Source organism: Phocoena phocoena, chromosome 17 (assembly GCF_963924675.1).
Source record: "Phocoena phocoena chromosome 17, mPhoPho1.1, whole genome shotgun sequence".
Taxonomy (NCBI): Eukaryota; Metazoa; Chordata; class Mammalia; order Artiodactyla; family Phocoenidae; genus Phocoena; species Phocoena phocoena.
Genome location: NC_089235.1, coordinates 35,583,569 through 35,609,819, shown reverse-complemented (window position 1 = coordinate 35,609,819; position 26,251 = coordinate 35,583,569). Strand labels below are relative to the sequence as shown.

Below are 26,251 nucleotides of genomic sequence, written 5' to 3'. Positions count from 1 at the left end.
ACATCTGATTTAGAAGTTAAGAGGGATGATGAATCTCATGTAGGGTTTCTTTGCTGTTTTGGGACTGGACATTGAATGTCTGATACAATGCATCAATCATCCTACTTTCCTTCCTACCAGAATGAAGATACTTCATATCTATAACATTTTATATTAAATTTTCAGGGATTAATGTTACCTGGATTAAGAAATATTGTGCCAAAAACTTTAAGTAATAAATCAAGGACAGAAATTTGTTGTGTGGTCTATGACAGGGGGATTTCTGTTATGGGCTTTAAAATCCAATTATTTTCTTCACATTAAAGAAGAGTTCTAATCAAATACAATGAGAATAATTACTTTTAATACATTTATCAAAAGTAAAGGAAAAACACACCCTGATTTTTTCATTGGACTGGTCTCTCTGAATACACACTATTTTAAAGACATAATCTCGTTGAGTGTTCATGACCACCCAGGACATATACACATTTAGCTTCGTGGGCAACAAAGTTAAATATAAAATATAAACTATATTTGAAATATAAACTATAAAAAGCAGAAATCTGTGATTAAAAAACTAAATACAAGTAGAAGTGCCTGATGAACATAGATGTAAAAATCCTCAACAAAATAGTAGCAAACAGAATCAAACAGCACATTAAAAGGATCATACACCATGATCAACTGGGATTTATCCCAGGAATGCAAGGATTCTTCAATATATTCAAATCAAGAGATGTGATAAACCATATTAAAAAATTGAAGGAGAAAAACAACATGATCATCTCAAAAATGCAGAAAAACCTTCTGACAAAATTCAACAGCCATTTATGGAAAAAACCCTCCAGAAAGTAGGCATAGAGGAAACTTACATCAACATACTAAAGGTCATATATGACAAACCCACAGCCAATATCGTTCTCAATGGTGAAAAAATGAAACCATTTCTACTAAGATCAGGAACAAGACAAGGTTGTCCACTCTCACCACGATTATTCAATATAGTTTTGGATGATTTAGTCACAGCTATCAGAGAGGAAAAAGAAATAAAAGGAATCCAAATCAGAAAAGAAGAAGTAAAGCTGTCACTGTTTGCAGATTACATGATACTATATATAGAGATTCCTAAAGACTCTACCAGAAAACTACTAGAGTTAATCAATGAATCTGGTAAAGTAGCAGGATACAAAATTAATGCACAGAAATCTCTTGCATTCCTATGCACTAATGATGAAAAATCTAAAAGAGAAATTAAGGAAACACTGCCACTTACAATTGCAACAAAAAGAATAAAATACCTAGGAATAAACCTACCTAAGGAGACAAAAGGCCTGTATATAGAAAAGTATAAGACACTGATGAAAGAAATTAAAGATGATACAAACAGATGGAGGGACATACCATGCTTTTGGATTGGAAGAATCAACATTGTGAAAATGACTCTACTACACAAAGCAATCTACAGATTCAGTGCAATCCCTATCAAATTACCAATGACATTTTTCAAAGAACTAGAGCAAAAAATTTCATAATTTGTATGGAAACACAAAAGACCCTGAATAGCCAAAGCAATCTTAAGAAATAAAAATGGAGCTGGAGGAATCAGGCTCCCAGACTTCAGTCTATACTACAAACCTACAGTAATCAAGACAGTATGGTACTGGCACAAAAACAGAAATATAGATCAATGGAACAGGATGGATAGCCCAGAGATTATCCCACACATATATGGTCACCTTATCTTTGACAAAGGAGGCAAGAATGTACAATGGAGAAAAGACAGCCTCTTCAATAATTGGTGCTGGGAAAACTGGAGAGCTACATGTAAAAGAATGAAATTAGAACACTCCCTAAGTCCATACACAAAAATAAACTCAAAATGGATTAAAGACCTAAATGTAAGGCCAGACACTATAAAATTCTTAGAGGAAAACATAGGAAGAACACTCTATGACATAAATCACAGCAAGATATTTTTTAACCCACATCCTAGAGAATGGAAATAAAAACAAAAATAAACAAATGGGACCTAATGAAACTTAAAATCTTTTGCACAACAAAGGAAACTATAAACAAGACAAAAAGACAACCCTCAGAGTGGGAGAAAATATTTGCAAATGAAGCAACCGACAAAGGATGAATCTCCAAATTTTATAAGCAGTGCATGCAACTCAATATCAAAAAAAAAAACAACCAACCCAATCCAGAAATGGGCAGAAGACCTAAATAGACATTTCTCTAAAGAAGATATACAGATTGCCAAGACACACGTGAAAGAATACTCAACATCACTAATCATTAGAGAAATGCAAATCAAAACTACAATGGGGTTTCCCCTGTGGTGCAGTTGTTAAGAATCCGCCTGCCAATGCAGGGGACAAAGGTTCAAGCCCTGGTCCAGGAAGATCCCACACACCATGGAGCAATGAAGCCCATGCACCACAACTATTGAGCCTGAGCTCTAGAGCCCACGAGCCACAACTATGGACACCCATGTGCCTAGAGCCCATGCTCCAAAACAAGAGAAGCCACTGCAATGAGAAGCCCTAGCCCTGCAATGAAGAGTAGCCCCCACTCACCACAACTAGAGAAAGCACACACGCAGCAAGGAAGAGTCAATGCAGCCAAAACTAAATAAATAAAATAAATAAATAAATTTTTAAAAAATCATATTTAAAAATCCTATTAATGAGATTAAAAAAAAAACTACAATGAAGTTTCACCTCACACCAGTCAGAATGGCCATCATCAAAACATCTACAAACAATCAATGCTCAGGAGGGTGTAGAGAAAAGGGAACCCTCTTGCACTGTTGGTGAGAATGTAAATTGATACAGCCACTATGGAGAACAGTATGGAGGTTCCTTCAAAAACTAAAAATAGAACTACTATGTGACCCAGTAATCTCACTACTTGGCATATACCCTGAGAAAACCACAATTCAGAAAGAGTCATGTACCACAATGTTCATTGCAGCTCTATTTCCAATAGCCAGGACATGGAAGCAACCTAAGTGTCCATTGACAGAAGAATGGATAAAGAAGATGTGGCACATATATACAATGGAATATTACTCAGCCATAAAAAGAAATGAAATTCAGTTATTTGTAGTGACGTGGGTGGACCCAGAGTCTGTAATACAGAGTGAAGTCAGAAAGAGAAAAACAAATACCACATCCTAACACATATATATGGAATCTAAAAAAAAAAAAATTCTGAAGAAACTAAGGGTAAGACAGGAATAAAGACACAGATGTAGAGAACGGACTTGAGGACACGGCGGGGTAGGCGGTGCAGAATGGTAAGCTGGGACGAAGTGAGAGAGTGGCATGGACTTATATATACTACCAAATGTAAAACAGATAGCTACTGGGAAGCAGCCGCATAGCACAGGGAGATCAGCTCGGTGCTCTGTGACCACCAGAGGGGTGGGATAGGGAGGGTGGGAGGGAGATGCAAGAGGGAGGAGATATGGAGATATATGTATATGTATAGCTAATTCACTTTGTTATACAACAGAAACTAACACACCATTGTAAAGCAATTATGCTCCAATAAAGATGTTTAAAAAGAAAAAAAGTAGAATTGCCAGGAGATACTTAGAATAAATAGGAAAACAAATATTCAAAAACTGGAGAGCTCTTACAATTCATTCTATGAGTTTGGTATAGACACAATTTTACATCAAATTTGGGGATTGATCAGACCAAGACAGAAAGAAAGAGTGAGAGAGATTGAAAGAAACCAGGCAGAGACAGTGACTCAGAGACAGTAGATAAAATTCCATTATTTCTACTTATATTTTTGAAATAAATGTTAAATGGTAACTCTCCCTATTTGATTCTTGATGAGTCCAGAGGAAGAACCTTGATAAGTTATTTTTCAAGTAATAGGATATCACTTCCCTTGTCTATATTATTTCCTTAAATGGTTGACCTTTGGCCAAAGTGAGACAGGTGACTCATTTCCACATAACCTAGGAGTCTCTGGTTTTTTGAAGCCATTTTTTAAAAGTTAGTCTCCTACTAATAACTTTCACACAAACTAATTTTTATTAAAGGACAGGTTTTTCAAACAGTAATGGACATGTTATATTGCATTTTATCACCAAGAAATAACTATTGTAAAGATCCTAGGTTAAGACAGGCATAGAAATAGAAATATTAATAGAATATTAATAAACATATTAAGTAGGAGCCACTGACTCCTCTTTTGCAAAAAATAAACCCCCCATAAGATATTTAGAAAACAATTTTCTATCAGTCAATGTCAGCTTCCCATAAATATAAAGTAATATTTATTCATTTATGTATAATACATGGCACATAGTACCTATTGTAGTTGGTTAATAAATATTTGTTGAATAAATAAATGAATATGTAGGTAAAAGATGACTAATTTCTTGGAAGCAATGATCTCAACTGGAATAAAACTGTCAAGTTTGATAATCCGAGTTTTCACTTAGAAACTATTTACAATTCAAAGAAAGAAAGAGAGAAAAGAGAAACTCTTTTTGCCAGTCTCAAGTCTATATCTACTAATTTCTACCTGATAGCAGTGAGGATGGAATGATAGAGGAAAAATTATTTGTGCAAGTGATCACAATTCTAAGGCCCTCCATGAGTAGATTTCTAATTATTCTGAATCACTGTTTTTAATCTGAAGTTGATTAAAAATAGGTTCCCAGGGAAACTTCAAAATAAAATTAAACCGTTAAATCCTTTAGTGAATGAAAAAGGACAATAATGTTCAGTTGATACCCATGCTCAGCTTTCTTCCTATTACAGTTTAACTGCTAAAAGCTATTGCTATTTAGTCTATTTTTTCTCCATGAGAAACCTTTTAAGATCATAAAAGAGAATATACTATTTTATGTAGTAGGAGATTCTTTTTAAGCATTGAAAACTTTTCTTTTACATGTAAATGTATTAAATATACTGGGACAAAAAGAAATTCTTAACTTGAACATATTCTGAATCCGTTAGAGTAAGGAAATATTCACATTTACATCTTAACATTGCATTTCATGTTTTTAAATTCATAGGAGTAGATAACTATTTTAAAAAAGTAACAACTTTTGAAACTGTTTAACTGAGAGTCCAAAGCCAGATTTATCATTTATTCTGTCCCCAACAAGAAGAGTCAGATTTGTCAGCGGCATCACCTTTTCTGTGGTCAGTCGGCCAGGTTCTAAAGTCTAAAAGTCACAAGCAATATACCTTTGCATGCCTTTCTTTTACCTAATCAATATATCCGACTTCTATAACAATCCATCAAGTAACCAAGTCGTTATTGAATGTATTCCAGTAATTGCTACAGTAGTGAGAACAATGTCCTTGCCTCAGAGGAGTTTATAGTTTAGATCTGGAGACAAGATTAATATACTAGTGAAACAATTAGCAAAATATAAGAGATGGCATATAATTTAGTGGTACATTTTGAAAGTATAAACCATACTTATAGAAATTTGGAGAAAAAAGATGAACAGGAAAGAAGAAAAGTTTAGTGATTACATCATAATAATTATTATTTTATGGCAGGTGTTTATATACATTACTGCTAAACTTTGAAAGTTGGGTTTTTATATTGGCTCTATTTTACAGCCAAATGAAATTAGGGTTCAGTGAAGAACAATGACCACCCATAGTCCTCATAGCTAGATAGTCGAAGGATTTAACCTTGACCAGTTCCTGAATTCTTTCCACATTGCAGCACTACTTTTCATTGAGTTGAGTGGACCTTGATGCCTGGAAAACTTTACTAGGCAGAGGGGAGGGGCAGGGCTAATCAAGCAAAATGCATAGTATAAGGTATGGAGTAGGAGAAATCTCTCCCTTCTCATTGAACTTGTAATATGTGCTAGATGCTATGCTAGGTCCTGGAATCAGTGGAAAGCAAAAGAGTCATGACCTCTGCCTTCATGAAGTTTAGGCCAGGCAACATGAGCATTAATCAAACACAAAACAAATATAGAATTGTAGTTGATTCAAGAGCTGCAGAGAAGAGATACATATTACAACGAGAAGGCAGAATGAGAAATTTAACCTAAAAAGGAAGGTCAGGGAATGCTTTCATGAGACATATAGATGTATATACAATTACACAAGCATGGAAAAAAGATGCAGAAGATCACACATTAGGTGCTGGTGAAGATTGGTTATGGAGAGTGGGTTAGGGGACAGTGGAAGAGAAGAAACTCAAAAGAAAGTAGTCCTCTGTGATTAAAACAGAATGCACTTGCATTCCTATGTACTAATGATGAAAAATCTGAAAGAGAAATTAAGGAAACACTCCAATTTACCATTGCAACAAAAGGAATAAAATACTTAGGAATAAACCTACCTGAGGAGACAGAAGACCCATATGCAGAAAAGTATAAGACACTGATGAAAGAAATTAAAGATGATATAAACAGATGGAGAGATATACCATGTTCTTGGATTGGAAGAATCAACATTGTGAAAATGACTATAATACCCAAAGCAATCTACAAATTGAGTGCAATCCCTATCAAACTACCAATGGCATTTTTCACAGAACTAGAACAAAAAACTTCACAATTTGTATGGAAACACAAAAGACCCAAATAGCCAAAGCAAACGTGAAGTAAAACAGAGCTGGAGGAATCAGGTTCCCTGAATTCAGACTATACTACAAAGCTACAGTAATCAAGACAGTGTGGTACTGGCACAAAAACAGAAATATAGATCAAAGGAGCATGATGGATAGCCCAGAGATAAACCCACGCACATATGGTCACCTTATCTTTGATAAAGGAGGAGAGAATATACAATGGAGAAAAGACAGCCTCTTCAATAAGTGGTGCTGGGAAAACTGGACAGGTACATGTAAAAGATGAAATTAGAATACTCCTTAACACCATGTACAAAAATAAAGTCAAAATGGATTAAAGACCTAAATGTAAGGCCAGACACTATCAAACTCTTAGAGGAAAACATAGGCAGAACACTCTATGACATAAATCACAGCAAGCTCCTTTTTTACCCACATCCTAGAGAAATGGAAATAAAAACAAAAATAAACAAATTGGACCTAATGAAACTTACAAGCTTTTGCACAGCAAAGGAAACTATAAACAAGACAAAAAGACAACCCTCAAAATGGGAGAAAATATTTGCAAATGAAGCAAATGACAAAGGATTAATCTTCAAAACATACAAGCAACTCATGCAGCTCAATATCAAAAAAAATAACCAACCCAATCCAAAAATGGGCAGAATACCTAAATAGACATTTCTCCAAAGAATACCTACAGATTGCCAACAAACACATGAAAGGATGCTCAACGTCACTAATCATTAGAGAAATGCAAATCAAAACTACAATGAGGTATCACCTCATACCAGTCAGAATGGCCATCATCAAAAAATCTATAAGCAGTCAATGCTGGAGAGGGTGTGGAGAAAAGGGAACCCTCTTGCACTGTTCGTGGGAATGTAAACTGACACAGCCACTATGGAGAACAGTATGGAGGTTCCTTCAAAAACTAAAGTAGATCTACCATACGACCCAGCAATCCCATTACTGGGCATATACCCTGAGAAAAGCATAATTCAGAAAGAGTCATGTACCACAATGTTCATTGCAGCTGTATTTACAATAGTCAAGACAAGGAAGCAACCTAAGTGTCCATCAACAGATGAATGGATAAAGAAGATGTGGCACATATATACAATGGAATATTACTCAGCCATAAAATGAAACAAAATTGAGTTATGTGCAGTGAGGTGGGTGGACTTTGAGACTGTCATACGGAGTGAAGTAAGTCAGAAAAAGAAAAACAAATACCATATGCTAACACATATATATGGAATCTAAAAAAAAAAAGGTTCTGAAGAACCTAGGGGAAGGACAGGAATAAAGACGTAGATGTAGAGAACGGACTTGAGGACATGGGGAGGGGGAAGGGTAAGCTGGGACGAAGTGAGAGAGTGACATGGATATATATACACTACCAAATGTAAAGTAGATAGCTAGTGGGAAGCAGCTACATGACACAGGGAGATCCGCTCGGTGCTTTGTGTCCACCTAGAGGAGTGGGATAGGGAGTGTGGGAAGGAGACTCAAGAGGGAGGAGAAATAGGGATAAATGTATATGTATAGTTGATTCACTTTGTTGTACAGCAGAAACTAACACACCATTGTAAAGCAATTATTCTCCAATAAAGATGTTAAAATAAAATAAAGTCATTTGTGGAAAAAAAACAAACAAACTGAATGCACACATTGGAAGTAATGGTAACTAAATGCTATGGGTAGTTTTCTCAAAGTGATGAAATTTCAGGTGTTTTTTTCTGCTCTTTCTTATGATTTCTATACTGTTTGAGTTCTTTTTTATAGGAAGCATATGTTATTTATCTAAATTTTATTGTGAAGGGAAAGTATTTTCCTAAAGAAATTGCTCTTTAAAAATATTCATTTAAGAAGTAAGCAATGACTTTCAGGTTATTTGTATTTATTTCAAGAATTTTATAATCTCAAGATGTCACAGAGAAAAACAATTGTAACTCTTCCATCAAACAGACCATTTTTGAGAATAGTATAGTTGTAAAAAAGAGAAAGCAGGTACTTAGGGAATGTGTGACAGTAAAGGGAATAGATGGATTCATAGGATTAATAAACTGGAGGGGAATAAGGACAGAATTTATTGGACATGGAAGATGAGAGATGGAGACTTGTCCAAGAAGTGAGCATCACATATTTTTTAAAGATTGGGGTTAACATTTTACTGATTTGATTTCACCCACTTGGTGGGTATTGGCAAGTAAGAAAGAACACTGCAGTTAGGTGAATAAATAATTTGCCTTGATTCCTCAGTAGACAATTTTTATTTTAAGCAGTAATAGATTTTGCTTCACCATTAGCAATTTTATCATGGCTGATGGGAAGACAGAGTACAGTTAAGATTGAAAGAGGAGACTTCCCTGGTGGTGCAATGGTTAAGAATCCATCTGCAAATTCAAGGGACATGGGTTCGAGCCCTGGTCCGGGAAGATCCCACATGCTGAGGAGCAACTAAGCCCGTGTACGGCAACTACTGAGCCTGAGCTCCAGAGCCCATGAGACACAACTACTGAGCCTGCATGCCACAACTACCAAAGCCCATGTGCCTAGAGCCTGTACTCCGCAACAATGAAGCCACTGCAACGAGAAGCCCAGTCACCGCAACGAAGAGTAGCTCCTGCTTGTCACAAATAGAGAAAGCCCATGTGCAGCAATGAAGACCGAACACAGCCAAAAATAAATAAATTTATTAAAAAACAAAAGATCAAGAGAGAATTCAAGTTCTTTATTGGGAGGAAGAGGTGACAAGCAGAGAATAATTCTCTAGATAATATTAAAAATATAAAATATCTGAAAAAAATTGGAAACAAAGGTCTTTAATAGAAATGACTAATTGAAACAGTAAAACTCTGTGAGTGCTCTGAAGAACAATGGAGAAAATGAGGTAAGTGCAGAGTGATGGGATGGAGAGTAGTAAGAGAAGTAAGTCCAAAAGCACAAGATAAATTCCAAATGTAAAGGTAGGATGGAGGGAGGGAAATGTTCCAAGAAAGAAAATAATGTCCACAGAGAAAAAGAATAACATTGCTACATTGTAGCAACTCCTATACTGTAAAAATCCTACATTATGAATATAAAAAGAGGAGAGATAAAGGCAGCAATTAAAGCAATTACCTCTATACTGTACATCCAAATACATTCTACTGCTGGAAAGAATCAAGCATCTTTTCATCAAGAATGAAACACCTGAAAGTGAGTTTAAAAGCTGGCCTTGGAACCTTTTGATTTCTGATATACAAAATAAATAGCTAAAAGTCTGAAAATTTACTGAGGTGGCATGACAATGGAAAGAGCTTTGAGTTTTGTTTTCAGGCCACCATGAAATAATCTCCAGGCCTTACACTACTGTCTGTGTAACCTTGGTCAAATCACTTAACTTTCTGTATCAGATTCCTTAACTGTAGGCTGTGAATAATAATAATAATAATAATAATACCTTGTTTTTTTGTGAAGATTAAATAAGATGATGCAAGTAAGTGCCTGCCATATAGTCATTCAATAAATGTATTTCCTTATTTAATTAAACATTTTCTTTAGAAATTACATATTTTTTAGAAATTATATACATATTGTCTTGATACAAAATTTGGCTTGTCTATCATCTTTGTCAGAGAAAATTAGAACCAATTATTTTTTCAGAAATTATAACTAAGGAGAAACCATTTCCTGTCACTTTAAAGAAAATCTCCTAAAATTGTCTTCTTTATAAATCCCTCAAACTATGCTAATCTTCTTAATTATAATGTAGACTTTGTTGATTCCTCACTCTCCCTACAAGGAAGAGTCCTCAGCCCCAATCAGCACTGCAAATTGTGGAATGGTCTGATTTAGGAGGAAATTGTGGTGGTGCCAATGAAATGCCTTCACAGGAAGGAAAAGAATTTTAAATGTAACTCTTAGGAAGTAGCTTATTTGATTCTCTCCATATCTTCATGAAGTAGATATGCTCAAAGAAAATAAATGGATTTCAGAAATTATTGGAATGAAAGGTACATTTAAAAATTGAGTGAATAATAAGGAAATTTGATGACTACAGGTTAGTTCCAATGACGAAATGGAATCAATAACTGGAGAACTGGTTATAGATTAGAGTGAGTCTTGGTAAGGTTGTAAGACTTCTATTTTCAGTCTCTAAGAATGTGGCAAAAAGTATACCTCTATAGGATGTAATCAAATAGTGCTTCTCTTAGTTATATACTCAGTTCTTTCTAATTTTTAAATTTAAAAAAATAAGGATAATGTGATATGTGAGAACTGCCCAGAAAATCTGTTAGGTGATTATGGAGAAATACTAAGAGAAAAAAGACCAGGTGTTACTCACTAAGTCTGCCTAAGTTTTTTGCAGAGACTTGGTAGGACCATAAGGAAAAAAAGGGGGATTATAGGCATGATTCTAGTGGAGTATGGGAAAACAGGAACATTGAGAATAGCCACAATCAGATGGTCAAGAAGAGAGGCAGGTGTAGAGGGCTAGGGTCCTGCATAGCTCAATGGAACTAGGATGCCTATTAAAACAAAGATTTCTCCCTGGCTTCAATCTTTTCCCATATAGATAGCTTCAGATTTTCCGGATTGACTCCACACTTTGTAGGAACTCTCTGGAGTTGAAACTCTACCAAGCCCCTTTTCCTCTAAAATATGAGTTGGTAAGTGGAAGTCTTTGAGGCTGAGTAGGTGGTTATTTGATCTACAGGGGACTCAAGTTTTGCCTGCCCAGAATTTATTCCCCCTTATTTTGATAATAGCATCCTGGTTCCTTTTCACTTTATTTTTTCCTTGAAAACAGTGATTTTCCAGAGATGTGTATGAGCTCCAAGCCAGGCTAACATAATTCAAGACCAGAATTTTGCTGGTACTACTCTGAAAGAAAGCCAGCCTCTTGGCATTTGCCAAGGTGGTGGCAATATGAACCTTGAGCCTCTCGTAACCATCTTGACCTCTCAGCAAGAGAGCCTGCACAAGAGAATAGCCAACATAGAGAAAGAAGAGGTGAGAGATGATAGATTCCTAGCACCACTGTTTAGGCACTTTGCTCCAACACACATGAAGCCTACCTCTGGACTTTTCAGATACATGAATCAGATAATTATTTCTTTAAGTCAGTTTAATTTATGTTTCTGTCACTCACAACCAGTAAAGTCCTTCCTAGTACATCTTCTGCCCTGCTGTGAACTCTGCTAAGTAAGACTTAGGAGAAGTTGAGGGAAATCTATAAAAAGAATGTTATTCTCTCCCTCCTTAGTTTCCTTGGCTCCTCTGGCGCCATGCCTCATTTGGCGTATAAGCATGCTAAACTAACATCATTGACACCATGTGTCAGCTAACTTGTGCCTTTCTGTGGAAAACAGTATACATCTGTTGGGCTTTGTCTGCTTATGCCAAAGAGGCAACTTAATGCCTGGACAGAGGTCAGCCCGCCATCTGGTTCTAACAGGTAAGTCTTGATCATAAAATGCTCCATCCGGACTCTTCGTTCTCTGTGAGTTTGCTCATGGGCAGTTTGGGCTTTGTCTAAATACTTGGAGTACTCTTCTGCCAGTGTTCCTTTGCCCAATCTATATTGCTAAAGCTCAACCCTGACACAGCCAGTGTGTCCACCACACTTTAGCCTGTATTCTCTGGACTTTGATTTTCACTGTGCTCTCTTGATATACAGCTACACCACCTTTTTCCATTTCCTGATTTCATGACTCTAAGTCATGCCATACTTCCTTAGCTTAGCACTTGGGACTGGGGTCTGCCCTATCCTCCAGGCACTTGGTGCTGCTCTCTTAGTGTTCAGTGCTAGTTGAAGATGTATAGGCTACGTTAATAGGGAGATCTCTCTTACCCACTATTGGAGCTATTGGAATTGGAATGACCTTTCTAGTCATAATGCAGTGCAGGCTTTGGTCTTCAGGCCAACCTACTAAATACTTATTCCTTGGGTACTGATCCTGCCTTCTTTTCCTAATGCCCATAAAATGTGTCTACTTAAGGAGGGCAATGGGTAACTCAAGGGAGAAGGCGGTTTCATCAACCAACTAATCAAGCTTTAAAATTTAACTGTTATGCACAAGTATAAGATGAACGGATTTTCCTGTTTCAGAAGGAATAAAATTCTATCATCTAAAACAAACCCTTTGATATTATTACTCTCCAATTATTATGGGACTTTATCTCATTATTGGTGCATAAAAACTGTCTTCAAATATTAGAAAGACTTGTTATAAAATATTCGTATTCTGCATGGCCCTAAGAAATTGAACAAATGAAGTGAAACTTTAGAGAGAAAAGTTTCATGTTAAGTTAAGAAAGAAAATTTTAAACTTTCAAGTCTAGCTCAAGATGAACTATGATTTTTTTGTAGGTGGTAATTTTGTGTGTGTGTGTGTTGGTGTGCTTCAGTGATTTAACAAGTACTGGGTTGAAATCCCAGTGCTCAGCATCCAAAAAAATTATTTTAGTCTGGAATAAGGAACACCTGATCTGAAGACATCAGTTGTCCATCTCTATCATAGGCTTCCATCTGCAGGCCCCAAGAAACGTTCCTGTGTGTTCACTGTCTGATATAACAGCAAAACTTCCATCTGGTCTACTGTTTGGTCTATCCTGACAATTTGGAACTCCAAATTGCTATACTGGAAGAATCATTTTTGCCTCCAGGGGATCATTCTCCCTGCCTGTGCTGTGAATCTCTTCTACAAGAAATTATGCTAATTTCTTCATGTATTCCTCTAACTGACTGAAAAATGTGGACATGCTGGCTTTCTGATAAGTGAAAACACTTCTTTTGATGTTGAAGAATAATTGATTAGATTAGTTGCAGGTGTACAACATAGTGATTCAATATTGCTATACATTACAAAATGATCACAGTAAATCTAGTTACCATTTATCATCATACAATGTTATTACAATATTGACTGTATTCCTCATGCAGTACAGTTCATCCCCATGACTCATAGCAATTCACAATTTTTAACAATATTTGCAGTTATTATAAAATATTAGCTATATTCCCTATGCTGTCAACATATCCTTGTAGCTTATTCATTTTATACATAGTATTTTGTACCTCTAGTCCCCCAACCGTATATTGACCCTCTCCCCTCTCTCTCCCCATTGGTAACCACTATTTTGTTCTCTACATCTGTAAGTCTGCTTCTTTTTTGTTATATTCACTAGTTTGTTGTATTTTTTAGATTCCACATGTAAGTGATATCACACAGTATTCGCCTTTTTTATTTTACTTATTTCACCTAGCATTATATCCTCCAAAAGTCCATCCATGTTGTTGCAAATGGCAAAATTTTATTCTCTTTATGGCTGAATAGTATTATACTGTATGTATGTACCACATCTTCCTTATTCATCCATCTATTGATGGACTCTTAGGTTGCTTCCAAATCTTGGCTATTGTAAATAATGCTGCAGTGAACATGGGGGTGCATGTATCTTTTTGATTTTGTTTTCTTCAGAAAAATACTCAGAAGTGAAATAGCTAGATTGTATGGTAGTTCTATCATTAATTGTTTGAGGAAACTCTACACTATGTTTTCATAGTAGCTGTACCAAATTGCATTCCCACCAAGAGTGCATAAGGTTTCCCTTTACTCCACATCCTGACCAACATTTGCTATTTGTTGTATTTTTGATAGTACCCATTCTGACAGGTGTGAGGTGATATCTCATTGTGGTTTTCATTTGCAGTTTGCTGATAATTAGTGACCTTGAGCATATTTTCATGTGTCTGATGGCCATCTTTATTTCTTCTTTGGAAAAATATCTATTCAAGTCCTCTTCCCTTTTTTACTTGTTTTTTTTTTTTTTTTTTTTTTTTTTTTTTTGAGGTTGACTTGTATGAGTTCCTTGTATATTTTGGATACTGACTTCCAAAATATAGTTTGAAAATATCTTCTCACATTCAGTAGGCTGCCTTTTCATTTTTCTCATATTTTCTTTCACTGTGTAAAAGCTTTTAAGTTTGATGTAGTCTTATTTATTTATTTTTGCTTTTGTTTCCCTTGCCTGAGGAGACAAATCCAAAAAAATATTGCTAAGACTAATGTCAAATAGCATACTGCCTGTGTTATCTTCTAAAGGTTTTATGGTTTAAGGCCTTACATTTATGTTTTTAATCCATTTTGAGTATATTTTTTATATGGCATGAGAAAGTAGTCCAGTTTGATTATTTTGTAAGTAGCTGTCTGGTTCTCCCAATACCATTTATTGAAGAAGCTGTCTTTTCTCCATTGTATGTCCTTGCCTCCTTTGTTGTAGACTAATTGAACATATAAACATGGGTTTATTTCTGGGCTCTTAATTCTGTTCCACTGATCTATGTTTTCATGCCAGTACCATACTGTTTTGATTACTGTAGCTTTGAGGTATAGTTTGAAATAAGGGAGTGGGATACATCCAGTGTTGTTTTTCTTTCTCAAAATTGTTTAGATTATTCAGGGTCTTTTGTGTTTCCAGGCAAATTTTAGAATTATTTGTTCTGTTCTGTGGAAATTACCATTGGTATTTTGATAGGGATTACACTAAAACTGTAGATTGCTTTGGGTGGCATGGACATTTTAACAATATTAATTCTTCCAATCCCTTAGCACAGTATATATTTCCCTTTGTATGTTGTCATCTTCAATTTCTTTCATCAACGTTTTATAGTTTTCCAAATGGGTCTTTTACCTCCTTGGTTAGATTTATACCTAGGTATTTTATTAGTTTTGATGCAACTGTAAATGAGATAGTTTTCATAATTTCTCTTTCTGATAGTTTGTTCTTAGTGTACAGAAATGCAACAGATTTCTGTATGTTAATTTTTTATCCTACAACTTTACTGAATTCATTGAAAGTTCTAGTAGTTTTTGGCGATGTCTTTAGAATTTTCTATATATAGTATCTATACTATATAGAATTTTCTATATATAGTATCATGTCATCTGCAAACAATGACAGTTTTACTTATTCCTTCCAATCTAAATTCTTTTACTTCCTCTGCTAGTCTAATTGCCGTGGCTAAGACTTCCAGTACTATGTTGAATAGGAGTGGTAGATTGAGCATGCTTTTCTTGTTACTAATCTTTGTGGGAAAAGTTTCAACCTTTCACTGTTGAATATGATGTTAGCTGTGCATTAGTTATTTATGCCTTTATTATGTTGAGGTATATTACTTCTACACTCATTTTGCTGAGAGGTTTTAAAATCATAAATTGGTGTTGAATTTTGTCAAAAGTTTTTCTCCATCTGTTTAGATGATCATATGATTTTTACTCTTCCATTTGTTAACATGGTGTATCCTATTAATTGATTTGCTGATATTAAACCATCCTTGCATCTGGGGGATAAATCTGGGATGAATCCCACTTGATCATGTTGTTTGATCCTTTTAATGTATTGTTGAATTCAATGTGCTAAAATTTTGTTGAGGATTTTTGCACCTATGTTCACCAGAGATATGGGCCTATCATTTTCTTTTTCTGTGGGGTCTTTGTCTAGTTTTGGTATCAGGGTAATGCTGGCCTCTTGCAATGAGTTCAGAAGCATTCCTTCCTCTTCAATTTTTTTTTGGTGGGGGGGAGGAATAGTGTGAGAAGGATAGGCATTAACTCTTCTAAATATTTGAGAGAATTCACCTGTGAAGCCATCTGGTCCTGAACTTCTGTTTGTTTTTTACTGATTATTTTTCATTACTGGTAATAGGTCTGTTAATATTTTCTATTTCTCCCTGATTCAGTTTTGGGAGATTTATGTTTCTAGGAACTCATCCATTTCTTCTAGGTTGTCCATTTTATTGGTGTATAATTGTTCTTAGCAATCTCTTATGATCCTTTCTATTTCTATAGCATGGGTTGTAACTTCTTTTTCATTTCTTATTTTATTGATTTTGGACCTCTCTCTTTTTTTAATTTCTTATTTTATTGATTTGGGACCTCTCCTTTTTTCTTGATGAGTCTGTCTAAAGTTTTATCAATTTTGTTTATCTTTTCAAAGAATCAGCTCTTAGTTTCATTGATTTTTTTTGTCTCTTTTTTAGTCTCTATTTCATTCATTTCTCCTATGTTCATTATTATTGCTTTCTTCATACTAACATTAGATTTTGTTGGCATGTCTTTTTCTAGTTCCTCTAAGTGTAAGATTAAGCTGTTTCTCTGGGATTTTTCTTCTTTCCTGAGGTAGGCTTGTATCTCTATAAACTTCCCTCTTACAACTGTTTTTGCTGTGTCCCATAGATTGTGGATTGTTGTGTTTCTATTTTCATTTGTGTGATTTCCTCTTTGATTTCTTCAGTGACTCATTAGTTATTTAGTATATATAACTGTATATATTTACATGCTCCCATGTTGGATTTAAATATATTTATAAATGTTATATATCCTTATTGCATTTATCTCTTTATCATTATGTAATGTCCTACTTTGGCTTTTGTTACAGTCTTTGTTTAAAAGTCTATTTTATCTGATATAAATATTGCTACCCTGGTTTTCTTTCCATTTCTGCTTGCATGGAATATCTTTTTGCATCCCCTCACTTTCAGTCTTTGTGTGTCTTTAGACCTGAAGTAAGTCTCTTGTAGGCAGCATACATATGGGTCTTATTTTTGTATCCATTCAGGCATTCTGTGCTGTTTGATTGGAGCATTTCATCCATTTACATTTAAAGTAGTTATTGATAAGTATGTATCAATTGCCATTTTGTTAATTGTTTTCAGTTCATTTTTATAGTTCTTTATTGTTCTTTCCTTTTTCTTTTGCACTCTTCCAATGTGATTCGATGCTATGTTTAGTGTTATTTTTGGATTCCTTTCTCTATTTTGTGTGTATATCTATTATAGATTTGTGTTTGTGGTTACCATGAGGTTTATATATAACAATATATATATATGTGCATATATATATGTATATATATACACACACACACACGATAATTATACTTTACTGATCTCTTAAGTTCAAATGCATTCTAACAGACCTGCACCCCCACCCAACATTTAATATTTTTTATTTCACATTTTGCATTTAAAAAAATATCCCTTAACTACTTATGGTGGATTAGATGATTTTACTACTTTTGTCTTTTAACCTGCCTACTAGTTTTGTGAGTGATTGATCTACCACCTTTACTGTGTTTTCCTTTACTAATGAGATATTTACCTTCATAATTTTCATATTTCTGGTTGTGGTCTTTCTTTTCCACTTAGAGAACTCCCTTTAACATTTATTGTACAGACATTTTAGTGGTACCAAACTCTTTTAGATTTTGCTTGTCTTAAAACTATCTCTCCTTCAAATCTGAATGTTACCCTTGTTGGGTAGAATATTTTTCATTATATATATTTTTCCTTTTATCACTTTAAATATAGTGACATAACCACTTTGAAAACATTTGGAAAGAAAGAAGGAAAACATTGAAATATATCTTGTTGGTTAAATTTTCCTCTTTAACTTGCAAGTTAAATTTTCCTCTGTTGTCACATAAATAATATTTTTAAAATATTTTGCTTGATCATGAGAAGCAAATATTTTTTTAGAAATGTAGTCATAGCTGTGCCTATAGTGCAACATAATAAAGCACTTTAAATTTCAAAAATTAAGTAAATCATTTCTTGTAAAATGACTCAAAAAAATCCATCAGTTAAACCTACAAATTTTCAGAGCTCATATTTTATTTTGCCAGATTTGAAAATAAATCAAGTAGATCACTATATACATTGATTGCTCAGAGAAAATTCTGTGTCCCGCATTACCTACATCTCTCAGGTAACACTGATTTGGAGTTCAGCACACACATCTGAATTGTCCAGATAATTGCTGCTATTTCCTATTTTACTACAGTAATATAAAAATGGACTTAGAACAATTTTTAAATGAAGCAAACTGAGATGAAATCTAAGAAACAAGGTAAAATTCTACTTTCTTATTAATGGCAGAATTAGAATTATTTATAACCTATGTTTTGTTTTAATTCTGCAAACTCTTTATGAAAACTCCCTACAGAAGATCTTTATTTTCCAGTTCAAAATTCAGTTTTTCACAGCATTTCAATTGTTAGAGGCTATCTCAGAACTGAACATAGGCGTGTTACAAAATGTGATCTCTGCAGCTTTACTCCATCTCTGTTTCATTGGTATGTACTTGTTCATGCCCTCTCTACTTTGTTTACAGAATGTAGTGATTTTAAAAAAGTTCCTTACTTGGTATTATGTGTATCAATGGTATGAAAGAGGTCACGTAACTCTTCTCCACTCAGAACACCATCTGCAAAATATGCTTTGAATTCTTCAAAGGACAATTTTCCATCATCTAAAATGGTAAGAACAAACAAAAGAGAAGCAAACATTTCAATTTTGTATGTTATTATATCTTTTAATTTTTAACATTTTGCTCAAATGCTTGAACAGGTTTGTTTGTGCATGTATACATGTATTCAAAAAGGAAGAACAATTTCACGTGTTTAAAATAAAAATAATTACCCACCCAGACCCAAGAATGGTCACAGGTCCCCACCTCCTCCCTCCCAGACCCAAGGAGTGGTCATGGGTGTCTGCTATCTCCCTCTTGGAATCCAGGAGTAGTTATGGGCCCCTGCCACCTCCCTCCCAGATACCAAGAGTCATTGCAAGCCAAGAGTGGTTGCAAGCCACCACTGCCACACTTGCAGACCCCAGGAGTGGCTGAGAGCCCCCACTGCCACCTGCCCAAACTCCAGGAGTGGTTGTGAGCCACCTCTGCTCCCATCCTGTGTCCCAGGGCCACTCCTGAGCCATTACCACCACTGAGAACTCCAGGACTGGGCACCAGCAGCCACATCTGCATACCACCTATCAAGGGGATAATGACCAGCACATGCTGAGGAAAGAGGTGCCAGACATGCATACTAAAAAAAGCCCTCAGACCAAAAATACTAAATCCATACAAGCTACACAGGGATGCTCCCACATAAAAAGAGCTCTCCAAGACCAGAGTACATAATTGCTTCTCCTAAACTCACAGAGAGAAATAAAAGTAAAATGAAGCAGAGGAACCACTCCCAGTTAAAAGACCAAGAGCATTCCCCTGAAAGAACAAACAATGAAGCAGACCTATTCAATATGATAGACACTGATTTAAAACAGGAGATAATGAAAATACTGAAGGAATTCAGAAGGGGTATCAATGGAAATGCAGAGTACAGAAAAAAGAAACTAGAAAGAGGAACCAAGAAAAATTAGAAAACTCATTTGCCAAGATAAAAGCTGAGCTAAAGTCAGTGAATAGCAAAATGAATAATGCAGAAGAACAAATAAGTGACCTGGAATAATGGAATAAGGAATAATGGAAATCGTCCAATCAAGATAGAAGACGGAAAGCCAAATTTAAAAAATAGAAGAAAGCAATACAAGAGACCTATGGGATAATATAAACTATGCCAACCTATGCAAAATAGGGATTCCAGGAGGGAAAGAAAGCAAAAAGGGATCAAAAATGTGTTTGAAGAAATTATGGCTGAAAACTTCCCAAATGTAAAGAAGGAAACAGATATCCAGGTACAGGAAGCACAGAGGGTCCCAAACAAGATAAACCTAAGCAGACCTACGCTAAGACATACTATAATAAAAATGTCAAAAGCTAAAGACAAAGAGAAGATTCTAAAGGCAGTAAGAGAAAAGCAAAGAGTTAATTACAAGGGAACCCCACTAACACTATCAGCTGATTCCTCTACAGAAACATTGTAGACCAAAAGCAAGTGTCAAGATATATTTAAAGTCCTGGAAGGGAAAAATTTGCAAACTAGAATACTCTACCCAGCAAGATTATCCTTTAGAAGAGGAGAGATAAAAAACTTCCCAGACAAGCAAAAACTAAAAGAATACAGCAATACTATACTTATCCTAAAGGAAATATTGAAAGCTCTTCTCTAAATAGAAAAGAAGTAAGAATCTATAAGAAAAAGAAAATTACAATTGGAAAATAATCACTTAAAGAAACCAGTACACAGATTAAAACATTTTAATGAAATGTTTTAATCAAAATTAGTCAGAATGTTTTAAATTTTAATCAAAATATTTTAAAATCGAAAATATTTTCTGTGAAAGTGATGACAACCACAATGAATAGCGAAAAGAAGAACATGAAGATGTAAGAGAGGACATCAAAATCATAAAATGTGGGGGAGGAGAGTAAGAAAATGTAGATTTTTTTCCCCTAGAATGTGTTTGAGCCTATATGACTACAGTCTAAGGCAACTATATATAGGAAGGAGTTAACATACATGAAAAACAGTGTAACCACAAGTCAGAAACACACAATAGATTCACAAAAACCAAAAAGAGAACGTAAGTATAATACAAAAGGAAAATCATCAAATGATGAAAGGAAAAAGAAACGGACAAAGAAGAAATATAAAATCAATGGGAAAATAAGGTTTTAAATGGCAATAAATATATATCTATCAATAATTACCTTAAATGTTAATGGACTAAATGCTCCAGTCAAAAGACCGAGTGGCAGGTTGGATAAAAAAACAAGAGTGTACAGTATGCTGCTTACAAGAAATGTACTTTAGGACAAAGAACACACATAGATTGAAAGCCAGGGGATGGAAAAAGATATTTCATGCAAATGGAAATGAAAAGAAAGTGGGGGTCCCAATACTCATATCAGACAAAATAGACTTTAAAACAAAGGCCACAAAGAAAGATAAAGAAGGACACTATATAATGATAAAAGGATCAATACAAAAGGATTTTACACTTATCAACATATATGTACCTAAAATAGGAGCACCCAAATACATAAAGCAAATAGTAACAGACATAGAGGGAGAAATTGGCAGGAATACAATAATAGTATGAGACTTTAACACCCCACTCACATCAATGGACAAATCTTCCAGACAGAGAATAAATAAGGCAACAGAGATCCTAAGTGATACAATAGGACAGTTAGACTTAATTGATATTTTCACAACATTACATCCAAAAAAACAGATTACACATTCTTTTCAAGTGCACATGGAACATTCTCTAGAATTAACCACATACTAGAGCACAAAACAAGCCTCTACAAATTTAAGACTATAGAAATTATCTCAAGCATCTTTTCTGACAACAACAACATGAAACTAGAAATTAACCACAGAAAAGGAAATGAGAAAAAAATGATTCCATGGAAACTAAACAACATGCTTCTAAAAAACCAATGGGTCAATGATGAAATCAAAGAGGAAATTAAAAAATACCTTGAGACAAATGACAATGAAAACACAGCCATACAAAGTCTATGGGATACAGCAAAAGCAATTCTTAGAGGGAAGTTTATAGCGATACAGGCCTTCCTCCATAAAGAAGAAAAATCTCAAATAAACAAATTAACCAACCACTTAAAAGAATTAGAAAAAGAAGAAAAACAAAACCTGAAGTCAGAAGAAGGAAGGAAATAATAAAAACTAGAGAGGAAATGAATAAAATAGAAATTTAAAAAATAGGAAAAAATCAGTAAGACCAGGAGTTGATTCGTTGAAAGGATAAACAAGATTGACAAACCTCTGGCCAGGCTCACCAGGAAGAAAAGAGAGAAAATCCAAATAAACAAAATAAGAAATGAAAAAGGAGACATAACAATTGATACTACAGAATAACAAAAAACCATAAGGGAATACTATGAATAATTATATGTCAAAAATTTGGCAACCTAGAAGAAATGGGACAAGTTTCTAGAAACATACAGCCCTCCAAAATTGAATCAAGAAGAAACAGATAATTTGAACAGACTGATCACTAGAACTGAAATAGAGTCTGTAATTTAAAAACTCCCTACAAATAAAAGTCCAGGACCAGATGGCTTCACAGGTGAATTCTAGCAAACATACAAAGAAGAATTTATATCAATTCTTCTCAAATTCTTACAGAAAATTGAAGAGCAGGGAACACTCCCAAGGACATTTTAATGAAGCCACTATAACACTGATAATAAAACCAGACTAAGACACCATCAGAAAAAAAATTACAGGCCAATATTTTTGATGAATATAGACGCGAAACTTCTCAACAAAATATTAACAAACCAAATCCAACAACGCATGAAAATGATCATAACCGTGACCAAGTGGGATTCATCCCAAGTTTACAAGGATGGTTCAACACACACAAATCAATCAATGTGATACACCATATAAACAAAAGAAAAAACAAAAACCACATGATCATCTCAATAGATGCAGAAAAAGCATTTGACAAAATTCAACATCCATTCATGATAAAAATTCTTACCAAAGTGGATGGAGAGGGAACATATCTCAAAATAGTAAAAACTATTTGTGACAAACCCACAGCCAATATAATAGTCAAAGGTGAAAAGCTGAAAGCCTTCCTGCTAAAATCTGGAACAAGACAACATTGCCCACTCTCACCTCTTCTATTCAACACAGTATTGGGAGTCCTAGCCACAGCAATCAGGCAAGAAAAAAAAATAAAATGTATCCAAATTGGAAGGGAAGAGGTAAAATTGTAATTATATATAGATGATACACTGTATGATACCCTAAAGACTCCACACAAAATCTGCTAAAACTGATAAGTAAATTCAGTAATGTAGCAAGATACAAGATTAACATACAGAAGTCAGTTGCATTTCTTTACAACAACAATGAAATATCAGAAAGAATGTAAAAAAAAAACAAAACAATACTTTCTAAAATCACAACCCCAAAAATAAAATACTTAGGAATAAACCTCACCAAGAAGGTGAAAGACTCATAAGCTGAGAGCTATAAAACATTAATAAAGGAAACTGAAGACGATTCAAAGAAATGGAAAGATATCACATGCTCTTGGATTGGAAGAATTAATATTGTTAAAATGGCAATAGTACCCAAAGCAATCTACAGATTTAACACAATCCCTATCAAATTACCAATGCACTTTTCATAGAACTAGGACAAATAACCCTAAAATTCATCTGGAACCATAAAAGATTTAGAACTGCCAAAGCAATCCTGAAAAAAGGACCAAGCAGGAGGCATAACCATCCCAGACTTCAGAGAATACTACATAGCTACAGTAATAAAACAGTGTGGTACTGGCACAAAAACAGAATATGGATCAATGGAAAAGAAGAAAGAGCCCAGAAATAAACCCACACACCACAGTCAATTAATCTTCGACAAAGGAGGCAAGAAGGTACAATGGGAAAGGAGTCTTTTCAGCAAAGGGTGTTGGGAAAGTTAGACAGCTGCATGTAAATCAATGAAGTTAGAACACAACCTCTCACCATACACAAAAATAAACTCAAAATGGCTTAAAGACTTAAACATAAGACATGACACCATAAAACTCCTAAATGAATACATAGGCAAAACATTCTCTGACATAAATCGTACAAATATTTTCATGGGTCAGTCTCCCAAGGCAATAGAAATGAAAGCAAAAATAAACAAATGAGACCTTATCAAATTTAAAGGCTTTTGTACAGCAAAGGAAAGTATAAACAAAATGAAAAGACAACCTACAGAATGGAAGAAAATATTTGTAAATGATGCTACGACAAGGGCTTAATTTCCAAAATATATAAACAGCTCATACAACTCAATTTCACAGAAACAACCCATCATAAAATGGGAGGAAGACCTAAAGAGACAATTTTCCAAAGAAAGCATACAGGCACATAAAAAATGCTCATTATTGCTAATTATTAGAGAAATGCAAATCAAAACTACAATGACGTATCACCTCATACTGGTCAGAATAGTCATCAATGCAGGAGAGGATGTGGAGAAAAGGAACCCTCCTACAATGTTGGTGGGACTGTAACTTGGTGCAGCTACTAAGGAGAACAGTATGGAAGACTCTTAGAAAACTAAAAATAGAGTTATCATATGACCTAGTAATCCCACTCTTGGGGATATATCTGGAAAAGATGAAATTTTAACTTGAAAAGATACGTGCATGCCAAATGTTCACAGCAGCACTATTTACAATAGCCAAGACATGGAAGCAACCTAAACGTCCGTTGACAGATGAATGAATAAAGAAGATACTGTGAGGTCTTCCCTGGTGGCGCAGTGGTTGAGAGATCGCCTGCCGATGCAGGGGACACAGGTTCGTGCCCTGGTCCGGGAAGATCCCACATGCTGTAGAGCAGCTAGGCCCGTGAGCCATGGCCGCTGAGCCTGCGCGTCTGGAGCCTGTGCTCCACAATGGGAGAGGCCACAACAGTGAGAGGCCCATGTACCACAAAAAAAAAAAAAAAAAAAAAAGAAGATACTGTGTGTGTGTGTATATATATATATAATGGAATGTTAGCCATAAAAAAGAATGAAATAAGTTCATTTGCAGCAATATGGATGGACCTACAGATTATCATACTAAGTCAGACAGAGAAAAATATTATATAACACAGGTGGAATCGAAAAAATAGCACAAATTAAATTATTTATGAAACAGAAATAGACTCACAAACATAGAAAACAAACTTATGGTTACCAAAGGGGAAATTGGGGGTGGGGGATAAATTAGGAGTACAGAATTAACACATACACACTACCATACTAAAATAAACAACAAAGATTTACTGTATAGCACAGGGAACTATATTCAATGTCTTGTAATAACCTATAACAGAAAGGAATCTATCTATCTATCTATCTATCTATCTATCTATATATCAGAATCACTTTGCTTGCTATACACCTGAAACTAACAATACTGTAAATCAACTATACTTCAGTTAAAAATATATATATACGACTTGTCATTTAACATATAACAGTTTCATCCATTCTTTCATCAAACATTTATCAAGATCCTACTATGTGCCCATATAGTTTTGTGTTAAGAATATATGTAGACAACTCCTTATTGATCCTATAATTTTGATGGAGGATGTAACAATTGAACAGCCAAATACAGTATGATGAGGGCAATTCTAAGGGACATAGGGTGATGTGAGAGAGTGTAGAAAAGAAAACTAATCCACATATTAGGAGAATAGGGACATAAGGAAACCTTCTTGGAAGAAGTGAAGGCTTCTTAGAAGAAGTGACATTTCTACTGAGACACAAGTGAAAAATAAGGGCTAGTGGGGGAAGATCTGTAAAGAGGAAGAGTATTCTAGGCAGAAGAAATGCCAACTACAAAGGTAGGATGCAAGAAAGAATACGGGTTGAACACTGAAAAGAAAAATCAGTGTACTCAAAGAATATATTGGAGTAGAATTGTGGTTACCAGGGGCCAGGGGGAAAGGGAAATGGGGAGATGTTTTTCAAGGGGTACAAAATTTCAGGTATGCAAGATGTATAAGTTCTGGAGATCTAAAGTAAACAATGTGAGACAGGAGAAGATGGTGGAAGAGTAGAACGCGGAGATCACCTTCCTCCGCACAGATACATCAGAAATACATCTACATGTGGAACTGCTCCTATAGAACACACACTAAACACTGGCAGAAGACCTCAGACCTCCCAAAAGGCAAGAAACTCCCCAGGTACCTGGGGAGGGCAAAAGAAAAGAGAAAAAACAGAGACAAAAGAATAGGGAGGGGACCTGCACCAGTGGGAGGGAGCCGTGAAGGAGGAAATGTTTCCACACACTAGAAGTCCCTTTGCGGGCGGAGACTGTGGCTTCAGAGCCACGGAGGAGAGCACAGCAAGAGGGGTGCGGAGGACAAAGCAGAGAGAGTCCCGCACAGAGGATCGATGATGACCAGCACTCACCAGCCCGAGA

The 26,251-nt window shown here is 35.2% G+C and overlaps 1 protein-coding gene across 1 annotated transcript in view; it reads right to left on the bottom strand.

Moving 5' to 3' along the window:
- The window catches only part of NECAB1 (N-terminal EF-hand calcium binding protein 1), a 292,307-nt gene that overhangs the window by 177,082 nt on the left and 88,974 nt on the right, over positions 1–26,251 (bottom strand). The window contains exon 3 of the mRNA XM_065895521.1: positions 18,746–18,854. Coding sequence (XP_065751593.1) covers positions 18,746–18,854 — 109 coding nt within the window. The remainder of the gene's footprint in view (positions 1–18,745; positions 18,855–26,251) is intronic.